General features: G+C 26.1%; 1 protein-coding gene across 1 annotated transcript in view; it reads right to left on the reverse strand.

Moving 5' to 3' along the window:
- LOC107437007 (NBAS subunit of NRZ tethering complex) overlaps positions 1-14,626 on the reverse strand; it is a 105,102-nt gene that overhangs the window by 6,125 nt on the left and 84,351 nt on the right. Inside the window, exons 47-57 of the mRNA XM_071185728.1 lie at positions 10,956-11,054; positions 9,488-9,601; positions 9,143-9,234; positions 8,158-8,314; positions 6,389-6,534; positions 6,117-6,200; positions 4,433-4,541; positions 4,224-4,310; positions 3,245-3,387; positions 1,773-1,899; positions 945-1,073 (exon numbers count right to left, since the gene is read on the reverse strand). Of these exons, the coding sequence (XP_071041829.1) occupies positions 945-1,073; positions 1,773-1,899; positions 3,245-3,387; positions 4,224-4,310; positions 4,433-4,541; positions 6,117-6,200; positions 6,389-6,534; positions 8,158-8,314; positions 9,143-9,234; positions 9,488-9,601; positions 10,956-11,054 (1,287 nt within the window). The remainder of the gene's footprint in view (positions 1-944; positions 1,074-1,772; positions 1,900-3,244; positions 3,388-4,223; positions 4,311-4,432; positions 4,542-6,116; positions 6,201-6,388; positions 6,535-8,157; positions 8,315-9,142; positions 9,235-9,487; positions 9,602-10,955; positions 11,055-14,626) is intronic.

Consider the following 14,626-nt stretch of genomic DNA (forward strand, 5'->3'; position numbering starts at 1 on the left):
AATATGACTATATTTAAAATAATGCTTTATGCCTTTTTTTAAATATAGTCATATTTATTTAATATTTAAAATCTTCTCAATACCTTAATTGCTTTTTAGTTTTTAATTAAATTTACAGCATTCAATTTTAATTGAAAAATTTCTTTGAATTGAAACATCTTATGGTTTGTTATAAAAATACCTTGTGTAATGGTAAATACGAGAAATTTCATGAGTTTTTCGAACTAGCTTTTATAAATACAAAAGTTAAGAAAAAAATTCTGAAAATATGTATATCAACTGTTTTTATATTATATTGAGTTTTCATGTCATTACTCATTAATTATAATAAGAAATATCGAACTTAGTTAATAAAATTTTATTTATTTATAAAATTTTATTATAAAACTAAGGGACATAAACTTTATGAATGCTAAATATTAGATGCAAATAAAATTTGGTTCAGATCAATAATTTATTTATATGCTTATGCATTCTCATTTACTTTGTTATAATCTGACTAAAATTTATATAGTCTAACTTATAAATTTTTTTTTTATAAATAAACAATAAATACCCGGTTGAGTAAAAAGCTTTCCAAAAAGTGAAGATTTAATCATTAGATCAAAAGTCATTCAGAAAGGTCCTTTTTTTTGCCCACTGTACATTTTATTCTAAAAACACAATATTTAACTATTATATGAAGTTAAATTTCAAACTACATTCGGTTTGAGATTACTTTTATTATATCCACTTGAAAATAATGCTTTTCCCATTTAATTGATATTCATAACATAATTTAATGCTAAATAGAAAAAATATTTATTGCAGAATACTAATCCTATACATATATACTCATTTTTATTACTTTAAACTAAGCTCCTAAATTAATAATTTATAAAATAAACATAACAAAAAATACAAGCGTATTAAAATTAAAAAAAAAAAATATGATTCTTGTTTACCTGTAAAGTAACTTTAAGTTCATTCATAGCTTCTTCATGTATATCACTATATTTAGTTTTCAAAGCTGATTTGAGGACATAAAGAATCTTTCTCTGTTCCTTTATCTTTTCAAAGACCAACTGAAAACACTATAAATAAATTAAAAAAGTTTAATTAAAATTTTCAAAATGACATTGTGTATAAAGAAGCACTTTAAATCAATAGCTTATTTCGTAGGGGTTTTTAAAAAAAATAAAAAGTTTATTTTTTTAATGATAAAATGATTTTTATGCTTTTTTAATGGTATTTTTAATTAAATATCAAAAAAAGTTTTTTAATAGTTTAAAGATTAATAAGTTCAGAAGATTGCTTTGAGATTAAGAACAAATCAATAAAAATGCTTTATCTCCAGTTTACAAATAAAAATAATTAAAAACAAAATAGACATTGCAAATTTATTATAAAATATTGTCTTCAATTGGAAACAAAATCCATAAATTTTTTTTTAATAGTTTGTCTTCCTTGCATCGTAAGATTTAACAATCTGGTATTAATCTGGACTTAATATTCATTAAATATAGACATTAGGTAACCATATGAATTTCTGAGTATTTCATCAATTGAGATTCTTATGAGGACAAGATGGTTAAATGGAGAGTTTTTTTCTTTGTAAATTAGACTAAATTTTGAAAGAATTTAATACCAGTCAGACACTTTAGATGATTTAAGATTCAATGCAATTTGTATAAATTACACTTAAATCAGAAAATAATATCTCAAAATAACAAATAATAAAACTATTGTATTGATTTATAGAAAAATCAGTAAAGTAAATTCAACAAAATTACTTCTTTTTCAAAACTGGGATAACTGAGAGCTTTTTCTAATATAGAAACAGCCACTGCCAGTGAATCGATAGAGTTCAGATCAATCAGTTTACACATCAATTTGGTCCACTCGTCATCCTTAGGTTCCCTAAAAAAATAAACAATATTAATTGGTATTGCGAAATAATATAAATTGATATTGCAAAATTTTATAGAGATTACAACTATTGTTTAAAATTTCTTAAGGTGCTATGAGCATGCACAAACATTATGTCCTAATAATGACATTTAAAGAAATTTTTAAACAAATTACATATGGTCATTAGAATAAGTTTGTCAAATAATTATGAATTAAATATTAAAAAATACATACATATAATGTACAAAGCAAAAAAAAATCAGTCTCATCTTCATGTAATAAACGCCAATCTTAATGGTCCGATCGATTGACCCAATAAATATGCTAATTAATAAGTCTTAACTAATAAGTTAATAAATAACACAAAAAAAGTAACTTTCTCTAAATAAACATACCATTTCCGACAGATTTCGATTCGTGACAATCGAAATAGGGAAGCTCCATTCAAAGAAACATGAACCCATTAGTTTAGCCAGGCAAGCCATTATACATCCATTCCTGCCAACTTATATGGTCGTTGAAAAAGATTTTACAAAGTGGTAGTAAGACAATTAAGTTTGGTAGAATTTTCGAAAAACAAAACTTATAAGACATCTATAAGCATTCTTAGCCAACAAATAAATCTTATTTAGATATTTTCTAAAAATACTGATTCGTCGTGGTAGTTTGAAAATTTTTTGTGAAAATTAAAACTTCAAGATTTAATATACCAAAACGCTAATGTTGCTACCACTAAAAAAAATTTTCCCTACGGCTGTACAAGTTGGTATCTATGTACATCACTTAGCATATGAAAATCTGCTACTTTAAACATAAGTTATTTAAGATTATATTTTTAGCATACTGTAACATTATCACATCAACAGAGTAACATCTCATAAAGTTTAAAAAAAATATACATCTTTTAGACTTTACAATTAAAGTTGTCTCTCTGTTTAGACTTTGAATGGACCTTGAAAAATTATTAAGTAGTATGTGTCCATAAATAGAATTTGTGACAAAAATAACACTTAGAAAACTTTTCTTTTCATATTTCTGCATATTTAGGTCTGACATTTTTTTTTCTTAATAAATTAGTATGTCAAAAAAATTATTTTCATTGCACAAATTCATTGGTAGGTAGGAATAAAAAAATTAATTAAAATGGGACAAGAATGAAATCGATTTTTCAAAAAAGATATTGCTGATTATTTCAGTTTAGGTCTAATTTAAAAAATTTTTCCTCCCCTTTTTTGAGCCAATATTAGAGCAATGCACTTTTTTAGCTTTAATTTAAAAAAATTTTTTTTTAAAAATTACAGACTCACAGGTTAAAACAATTAGAATTGCAAGCATATTGAAGTTAATGTGTCACCTTTTTTCAGTTAGCGTGAATGAAGGCCAATGAATGAGTAGTTTGGAAAGAGACTGAAAATGCTCAATATTTCGGCATAAACTTAATAAGTTGTCAAATAACAACCTTCTTTGGAATTCTTCTTTTATTTCTTCATCAGAAATCTATAAATTGAAATATGAAAACAAGTTTAAAAAATCACAAAACATAAATAAAAAAAAAATAAACACTACAAACTTCATATTATTAGTAAATTATCAACAAATAAATAACTGAATGAATTTCTGAAAAAGGCTTTAACAATATTGAAAGTTCTTATAACAAACATAGGTGATATTACAATTCGTCTAGCACCAAATAAATGTTAAATATTTATTAAAAGATGCGATTATTTTAACCCTTATTAGCTTAATAATTTTAAAAATACTTTTCAAATTAATATTTTAAACCAATGCACATTAAGGCACAGTTAAGTTTGTGTATATTAAGCTTTGAATTAATATTAAACCACTATAAGTACAAAATAGATGATAAATATTATTTTATTACACTTTAAACAACATGTCTCCATTTTAAAATTTTCAAAAATAATTTTTACACCAATATAAATTTATTTCAAACCAAAAAACTAGAGTTAAGATAAGAATAAGTTAGTGTAAAGATCTGACATAATAAAAATAAACCATAGCGCGAAGAGAAATCTACTCTATTATGTAATAAACAGCTATAACAGTTTCATCAAGTAACTAAGATTTTGTTTTATGTACTCAAAAAGTAAAAAATTAATATTGAAAATATAAATTCTATTTTATCTAAATCTAAAGAAATCTACCTAAATTCGAAACATATTCACTGATAATTTTTTTTTCTGAACTCAATAAGCAAAAAATAAAATTTTAAAATCTAAATTCTAATTAATCTCTAAATCTTAATGAAATCTACCTAAATTCAAAGCACGGTATTCTACTTATAATTTAGAATCAATACAATAAATACTTACAACTACATCTGGAAACATAGAGGAAACAACAGCTTGCGTTCGATAGAGCAGTAGCAAATCACCATATTCTGGGGAAAGGCAATCGGTCTGAAAAAAATTTATTCAAATCATGATATATACCACCAAAACTTAAATAATTAATTATGGAAATCCAAAAACAGAAAACATTTGGATTAAAAATATTTGATTTTTTTTGATAACTGATATACTTTTTCCAAAAGCTGGAGAATATTCAATCTCACGGAAACTGAGACATCTGAATCTTGGCAAAACTCATTTAACATTTTTGCCGCAATGTCTTCAATCATCAATTCCTCTCTGAAATGAAACATTTACCTACTGTATATCAAACATAACATACTAGGCATCATAAAAAATACATATACAGTACAAAGTCCCGGATCAGAATGTATGTTCACCGGAAATATCTGTTTTCTGTACACTTTTTAACAATCAAAATAAAAAAAAATCGTTTTTTTTTTTTTTTAATCCTTTTATTTTTTTCATTCCTTGCACTCTGTTAAAGAAAGCATTAGTAAAAAAATTTATTTAATTTGTTCTTTCTGCCTTATGAATAGCTAAATATTTATTCTGTTTCAATAAGCGCACTAAAAGAGTTATAGAAAGAAAACAAGAGTAATAAAAGAAAATCAAACTTTGGGGGAAAGAATAAACTATGAATAATAATGAAGCTGAATATTAATAGTGTTTAAAAAGGGCACTAGCAAGCCAGCTTTGTTTCCCTTTAAATTAAAAATGTTTTTAAAAAAATCTGATTAATTTAATTTTGGAAATGGATGTTTCTTTTTAATGTAATTTTTATCTAATTATCTGTGCTGCTAATTAATCAGATCAAAGGGAAAAAAGAATAGAAAAATCTGTCTTTATTCTTAAAAAAGAAAATTCAAATTATCATATGCTATAATTCAAATATATTTACTAATGAATGCTTAATTAACATTCATTAGTAAATTAAATTTCATCCAACGTTTTGGAAAATGTTGTCTGAAACTGATCTTAATAATTCTTCATTTGTTATTTTTTTAATTAAGTAATGCAGGTTTTGATGTTTACTTTAAAGCTTTATTATCTTGAAAAATCTATTTTCTGGTCTTGTCAAAGTACCAACGATTCTGTATATAGGACACTAGTCTCATCTTTTTCCAAACTTTCAATTGCATCTGTCTGGTTTTTTGATGCAAGGCTTTTCTGCAACACAGAACAGGTTTTCCACATATTTTTCAATGGGAAAACAGTAACTAGCAGAAAAATTTTGGTAAAATTTGGCCCAGTGAAATAACAGTTGAGGGTTACAAGCTACAAATGCAAAGTTTTATGACTTGTAACCAAAAATCAAAATATGTTTAACAGTTTTTTTTCTTCTGAATTCATAACCCTCATTTGTTAAATCAAAATGTACTTATTTAACAGTTTTTTTCTGAATTCATAACATTCATTTGTTAAATCAAAATGTTCATACCATATAAATATTAGCAAAAAACAATTCATACAATTTCATATAATTTTAAATTAGAATAAAATGTAATTACACACTTGAGAAAAAATATCAAAATTAAACAACAATATGAAGTTTTACAAATAATTTTTAAAAGTTTTTCAGTAATTCAGATGATTTCATTTGCTTATATTACAATATTATAATTATTATTATTAATAAGCACCAATATATGAAATTATAAGCAAAGCTATTCAAGCTGTATATGTATCATAAAAAAATGTGACTTTCTATGATTTTAATAGAATAAAGCAAATTATTCAATTAAATAGGATTTAATATGAATCTAAAAAAATATCAAATAAAATTACTTAATTAAAATGATGCAAAAAACAAATTAACCAAGTAAAAATAAACCTGGAATAAGAAATCATTACTTTTCTTTTGATATATCTCCTAAAATAGCCTCAACTGTATGAATTAAAGATGGTGAATTCCCAATACCTAAATTTTGAGATTGCCTGAAAAAAAATTAGATGCAGTTTATAAATGAAAAGAAATTTACCAATTAAACTTAATCTACCAGAATAAGTGTAATGCTTAAAGAAAATGTAATGCTATATTACATAACTTCCACAAACAGAAAATATTTTAATACAATAGAAAATAATATTTTTTGTTGCAAACAATAGTGAAAACTGATAATTACTTCAATTGTTTTAAAATTTTGTTGATTGCTTCAATGTAGGCATCTGCAGGCTCCCAACCAATATCAGCTGGACAACAGGATAGGAAAGTTTTAAGGAGTTCTAGATCAGGACCTTCCAAAACAATTTCGGTCAAAAGATCTTGCAACTGTAAAACATGTAGAAAACAATAATTTACAAAAACAAATTTTTAAGAAAATACTAAAAAAATTTTTTTTTTTTAGGAGAATCAATAATGCTCCATGGACCAAGACGTTAGAAAAAAAAAACTTGAAGCAAAGTTCAGCGACTAATCAGAAACATTGAAGTAAGGAAGGAAATTCTTAGACATCAATCTCCTTAAAGCCATTCAGATTATTCAGGAATCTTGGTAAGAGGTAAAGGAAAGTACAATTTCAAATTGTGTCCGTAATTCATCTCACCTGATACGGACAAAAATTAAGAAAATCAGGAAAACCATAAATTTTTTTAGGGAAGTTTTAGTACCTTATAGGAGGAATTCCAGAATCAGTTTTTTGGATATTGATTTTGACAGTTCAATGTAATTGAAAATTTTAAAATGACTAACGCTGATATCCTTCCTTAGGACCTGCACCAAAGATTTCAAATTATTAGCCAGTAAATTAGCCAAATATCTAAATTACTCTGCAATTTTCGCAAGTCTTCGCCAAATGCAAATCTAAATAATGTTTCATGGTAAATTTCCCCCCCATAGAAAACTATTTTATTGTACTTTGTTTCAGGCTTATATTATTTGGACCCAATTCTAATTGGTTATGCGTGGCAACTACCAAAAATAAAAAATACTGATTTGTTTAAAAAAAATTCATTTATACATAATTTTGAGGATCAAGTTAAATACATATTTTTCTTTCCAGTGAAAAAAATCATTCACCAATGCTTTTGCCGAAACACAATTTGATTTGTAAAATAATGATTTGATCCCGCTAGGCGAGGTGGCAAATGCTTAAGTGCGGGACCTGCTTCTTGGCATTAATAAAGAAAAAGATGACTCAAATCATGAGAATGGAGGTCATCTAGTTCTCTTACTGATCATCAGGTTCTCACTTCAGCAGAAACTCTTCGATCATATATTCAGGCATAGTCAAGTATTGAAGATGAGGTATTTAGTGCTTTGTAAGTTTTAGAGAATTTCTTTAATAAAAGAATGAACTTAAAACAAATGAAAGTTACAGACTTTTTTTCAAACAAGTTAAAACGTAAGTTACAAATTCTGTCATTATTTTTAATAATGAAACAAAAATGTTATATAGATTTACTTTAAATATTAAAGAATTCCTTTTGAGTTTTTGAACGATTTTTATCCCTAATAATGGTGAATATTGGTTTTATTTTGTCTGCTTTTGCTCTTTGTCTTGTTTTTGGGACTCGGGATAAAATCATAATTTTACACACACAGTAATTGTAGCCCATCTCGATCCAAACTTTTCCCACTTTCTTGTTCCAGGGGGTCTAAAAAGCAATATCTTTTTTATTGTAATGTCATCACTTATTCAAATCACTGGAGCCATTCAACTCATTCTATTTATTTTTAATAATATCAGTTTGTTTATAAATCTTGTACAGTTCGAAGTTAAATCTCCTCCCATTATTGTTTTCATTTACACCACCAAGTATACTCCGCAAAATCTTAAAAAATAACTTTACAAAAGCAACTAAACAAAAACTACAATTCAAATTTATTTAAAAAAAACTATACTAGAAACAAAAATCTAAGAAAGTCAATGGAAAAGAGACATTTGCAACTTACTTTATTAATAGCTGATTTCGATAAATCAAATTCTTTGCAATAGTTCTTTATTTTGGGATCAAAACATTCCCTTAACTGAACAAGAGTTTCATCTTCAAGTCTCTGAAGATGAGATTGATAAGAGGTAAGAGTTACAACAGCATCATTCCACTCATTACTGTAAAAGAAATGATGAAAATTACTATCTTCATAAGAGGAAAATTATTATCTCATAACAAGAATTACTAAAATACAAATCGCGATATTGCATTTTAAAATCACCGAATACGAATACCAAAGCATGATTTATAGAGTGAATACAATTCATAGAATTTTAAATCAGGTAAATACAAAATTCTATGTTTAATATTAAAATCACATGAATATAAATTACGATATAAGCGAGTTCTGGCATAGTTTCAAATATTCAATATATTCCAACAAACTAAAAAAAAAATCAAAACTATGGAGGAGTCACGTATATGAAAATGTCTTGTTAATGGGATTTAGCAAAGGTTCTAGAATTTAAATTTTAGATCATGGAATTTAATTCTTACTTTAAATTTTAGATTCCAGCAAAAATTTCGCCAGATCCTAAATTTTGGTTTGCGGAAATCTGCAAAACAATGGTCTTGAGATACGCAAAATCCTGTGAAAAAATTACACACCCTGCTTCTAGTTTCCAAACCTGGAGGGATGATATGAAAAACTCGGAATACAATCACCCCAGGATAAAAACTAAATAATTTATTCATAAATTGAATTTAATTTTTTTTATTTATTTGGGCTACAGATTAAAGGTATAAAATTTAAAAAGTTCTTCTCAAATATTGAACCAAACTTGAAAAGGTGTAATTAATTACTTTAAAAAAAATATGCGAACAACTCTATTGTTTATTAACTAGTACAGTTATATAAAAATGAAATATATAAAAGAACTAAAATATTTAATAACATTTAGCACTAATTCATTTTGTAAAATGATCTAAAAATTAAGTTTTGTTACCTGAGTAACACATTACTTTTGTGCTTTGAGCTTTTAGCTCGACATAACTTTATAACTTGTTTCACAATATCTGACCTACAGTCAAGATCCATCTTGAAAAAGAAAAATAATGGCAAATATTAGATCAAACAAAAGCAAAATTATAAGAAATTTAAATACAAAGTATAAATGTTGAGCAAGTATAGATTCAAAATAGATATTACAGTTGAAAACATTTTCTGAAACATGTCTAATGCTCATCACACATTTAAACTAGCAGAACATGATTTTAAGAAGAAAAAAACATAACGAAATATTTTCAAAAATTTCAATAATATTGTTTAAAACAAAAGTAAATTGACTTACGTTTTCTAAAGCTTTTTCTGAAAATATCACAGCATCAACAAATAATATTACATCAGAAGGATTGAGACGTTGCAGCATATCTGAACAGGACTTGAATCGTAAAATCCATTCAGTCTGTTAAAAAGTTTATAATTTATTACAATGAAATATACTTTTCAAAAACTGCACCATGATTCATTCAAATTTTTCAGTATGATGCTATATCAAGAATATACTATATATATAAAAAAAACTATGCATTATAATACATGGTACTGGTTCACAAAGGAGAGCCTACTTTGAAGTAACTTTTTGGTGAATATATTATAAAGAAATATACTTTTCAAAAATATAAATATGAGTTATGAGGAATTCTGCCATATTCATGAAAAAATTCCATGCCCTATTTCTAGTTATTAGACGAGAAAGAATGATAAACCTTGGTAGGCAATTCCCCCTTGTAGAGGCTGTTAATTGTGATAGCCAGAAAATAATGCGATTCCAGGGTAGAAGGATTGAGGGTTAGGTCGAAGGCTGAAGGTAGGAAGACTAAACTGAATAGTTCCTGCTAGGAAGGATACCCGCGGAGGAACACAACTAACAACTCCGGCTAAGAGTGAAGAGTCTGCTGTCCAATATTTAAGGAGAGGATATTTTGCCATCGAGGTTGTTGAAGCGTCCGAGACTCCGTCCCAACACTTCGTTTTGCCCGGTGACTCCCACTTTCAAGAAGAGATGCTTGCATTCGACAGTTTAAGTTTTTAATTGTTTTAATAACTACTTTTAAATATTTTTTACAAATAACCTTTTTCTGGAGTTTGTTTGTTTATTAATGGATTGTTAACATTTTCTATTAAAGAAGATGTTTCATAGCAATAGTGCTTTATTTGACATTTTCCAGTTTATCATTAAACAACACCCCTGTTAACTGTTGTAAATCACTAATGTGTATAAAAAAATCTTTTAACTGTTATACGAGAAACAACATTCCAATTATTTCAATCTTGTTTAAAACTACAGAGTTTATTTTTCCCTCCAAGGGGAACATTGAAAAATTAAACAAAAAATATAATAAAAAGTATTAAACATATAGTTTAAAGTTTAGGCTTATATCAGTATATCTCAAAGTATTTAATATCTTAATAAATTTTTCCATACTCTGTTTTAACATGAGTGAAAGATAGAAATTTTTTTTGCATAACTGATTAGGCCAAATGGAGCTTTTCTGAATTGATAAATGATAAAAAAAATTTAGACAAAATTAAATTAAGATGCAATGGCAACCTGTAGTCTTAAATAAGTTACTAATATCAATACTAGTAAGACATTTCATTTTTTCTTAAAACACATACTAGTGACAAAAATATCGAGAAAAAAAACAGCAACATTGAAATGCAAACTGAAAATTTAACTTTAAAGAAAACCTTCATAGATTGCAAGTAAAAAAATAATAATAAAAGGTTAGAATCATGATAGAAGTCTATTGTACCTTGTTTGACGGAACTTTTGTGGTGGATGAGTTTCCTTCAAAAAACTCTTTCTGAGTCCAAAGACAATAAATATTTGATGGCTCATAAAAAACTTCACCCTAATATAATTTAAAAACATAAAAGGAACACATAAAAACATTGTATTTCATGTACATAGTTAAGAAATGAACTAAGAATGAGAATAGAAATGAACTAACATGAATTTAGTGCAATTATTAAGGTTTAGATCAATAATATTAACTATTTGCACAATAAAAAAACAGTTGGAAATTAAGTTCATGTGAAATCAGCTAGTCACATAATAGTTTTTTTTTAAAATTTGAATTTCAGGCACATTACAAAAATGCAAAATTTAGTTATTGATTACACCAGTGTGCTTCCTAAGCAGTTTTAGAAGCGCGGCCCGACATATCCGCCCTTTAATCTCTATAAATGTGTTCTAGTTTTCCTTTTTTTGTAAACTAAGCCCCCATCTCATAAAAACTCTGCCTTTTTCACTCATATTCCATTTAAAAATAAATAACTAATTGTTTGAATAATAATTACACACTGGTAAAATTATATGTATTTATAGGTTTAATTCTGATTGTTTGATTGAATAATTCTGATTGAATTTGTTAAGTTTCTCTTTTTTTCAAGGTAGAGGGGTACATTAATGAATTTTTTAAGTGATCTTAAATTTTAAAGTTATTTTCAAATCATGCCTTTTTTTAAAGAAAGCAGAATTTTCATAATTTTCAGTTTAAATTCTAGAAAAAGCTTTCAAGTGGTTTATCAATTAATCATTTTTTTTAGTTTAGTTTATTTATTTTTTAAATTTATGCTCAGAGATTGTCTTTTAGCACGCTTTTAATTATTTTTTTAATAAACTAAAAATTTTTGTTTTGTATTGATAATTTGTGGGAATTACTTTTTCAGATATAGACATAAAATATTACAAGAGAGAAATTTAAAAATTTTTGAAAATCAAATTCAGTTGTTACATAATATTACACAATTTGATAAATTGCTACAGTGTCAAAAGTGTGTCCTTTCAAAATTCAAAGTGCCTTTTTTAATTCCTAGGGAGAACTCTGGATTACACTACATGCTGTTCATTTTAAAAAAAAAATTATTACATGCACATAATTGCAATTTTATAACACAAATTTATCAGAAGAAAAAAATCTTATTTGAGTGTTAATGATTTTAATGTGATGTTTTGTATAAAGTAGAAAATTAATAAAATGTGTAACTAAAATTTTTATTTCTGTAGTAAAAGGAAAAGAAACACAAAAGAAGTCATATTCTAATCAGAAAACTTACAAAAATAGAAAACACAAATAAGTATAATCGTTTTTTTAAATTAAATATTATCCTTTTTATTTGAGCTATTAACAATGTTTTAATTTATATTTAATTTTTATTATAAATTTCAACATAAAAGTAATGCTAATTTCTTTGGATCAAGAATTATTTTTTAACTCTATTTAATTAAAAATAACAATGATTACACTGGGAAACAAATTTTTTGTTGCATTCATAGAAATATTGATATTGCTTAATTTGGGGGTGGGGATTTCAATTTATATATTAGTTCAATTTATAATAACTAAATGAAATTAGTTTTGCTCTTTTAAGTTACAGTTTTTTTTTTAAATTAAATTTTTGCCTCTCTTTCATTGAAATGTACAAGCTATATCTATAAGGGGGTCACATAAATGTTGGGATAAACTTCTAGGGCAGTTAGGGCACATCATTGGGATTAAAATTGCATAACCATAAAGAAAAGTAAGAATACCATAAGGAAGAGTGAGAAGATCCATGAGTAAAGTATTTCTTGTTTGCTGCAGCTAGTGGTCTAATACCCTATAATAAGGTGGAGTGGAAAATAAAAGTTTTCGATAACTGAAAAGCATTATTTCTCAAAAGTTAATTATGGACTAGTTATCTATGAATTTCAGACTTTTTATACACCATTCCCGCAAAAACCATAAAAATTTTAAGTCCTTTTTTTTTTTAAAATTTGTAAAAAATAAATTATTTTTTTAAACTTGTTGAAAAAAAGTAAATTACTTTCCAAAGTTACATATTGAATTAAATATTATCGGTTAATTTTTTCATAATTTTCATTCTATGCAATTATCTTCAATTATGCAATAATTTAATTAAAATATGTTGGTAGTTTAATATTCACAAAATATTTAATTGCTTAGTAAATTAGCTGAATGGGTAAAATAGTAGCCCAAGAGAAATTATTTGTAATTTAAAGCCAAACAGGAAGATAAGTTGGGATGTTATAATTGAATTTGGTTATAATAGAATAACAACAGACAGTAGAACGTAAGTCAGTGGAATTAAACGATAAAGTTGCTATCAAAGTATTTGGTAAAGAATTTCAATTCCAATTCTACATTAAGTAAGAATCATTGCTTTAATAAAAAGAGAACATGAGAAGATGGAGAATCTTTAAAAATTGCACAATTACAGAAAATAAATCTCAAGGTTTGAAAGTAAAACCCAAAAAATTGAGATGCATTCAAAGGAGAATCTAAGCTAATTTTTGATAACGCACCATGCAATTTCGTTTATCACGAGCATTGCAGTTGCAAAAAAGTTTAAAAAAAGCAGGGTGTTTATATGACCTGAGAACCGTTAGACAGATGTGTATTGGTTCTGTTAATTTGGGAATCTCTGAACAATAAGAAAAACAAACAGGAAAGACCGAAAACCAATCTAGTTTTAGATGACGCACAAACTTCCAAATTTCAAGAAATCAAGTAAAATCCAAACATTGTAGTTGCATTAAAAGGAAAAGAAACACATTCTGAAAAAACTCCCAATTTGATGTCAGAGAAGTACTAAAAATATTGCACTTTCAACCACATTCATCCTCAGTCAGATCTAAAACCAGAATCAAACTTGGGATAATTGTTATAACATGTGACCCATATGGTATTTCTGGAACAGATTCGATGCTACCTTTGCATGAGCTTTACCATATGATTTTAAGAAGGTTTCAGATTGATGAAGTAAGTATGTAATGTTCCATAAGGATGTTATATCATGTAAATGTTCTTTGACCAACGTAGATAGATGTATAAGTTCAAAGAAGAAAAGAAAACTAAAAAAAAAAATATCTGTAAAATCAAGTAGCAAGAGAAAATTGCTATCCTTTTTCCCATCAAAGTAAATCCATGCATTTACTTTGATGGGAAAAAGGACAAGACATCATAGAGGTGGCAAAAATTCCCTATAATTCCCCCATTGCATACTTAAAGTAAAATAGGAACACATCAAATACGAGGTATTAGAAAGCTGTTATTTGTCTGTTTAATATGAGTTTGCACTGGATGATATTTGAGGTTAACTTATATGATGCAATAGGCATATTAAGAATTATCTGGACTTTCAATATTTGGCTATTATAAATTTTAATAATTGGCTTTTTACTAAAAATTATTTTTCATTATTTAAAGCAATTAATTCATGCAGAAATGACTATAACTTTTAATTAATTAAAGTTCAAGTAATTATTTTTCATGACTTAAAGTAATTTACATGCAATTAATTCATGCAAAAATGACAATAACTATCAATTAATTATAATTCAAGTTATTCTAAATAATGTTTTAGTTGCAAGTGTAATAGTTTTTATGAATCCAAACAACCAAACAGAAAAATATGGTTA

This window comes from Parasteatoda tepidariorum, chromosome 9 (genome assembly GCF_043381705.1).
Source record: "Parasteatoda tepidariorum isolate YZ-2023 chromosome 9, CAS_Ptep_4.0, whole genome shotgun sequence".
Taxonomy (NCBI): domain Eukaryota; kingdom Metazoa; phylum Arthropoda; class Arachnida; order Araneae; family Theridiidae; genus Parasteatoda; species Parasteatoda tepidariorum.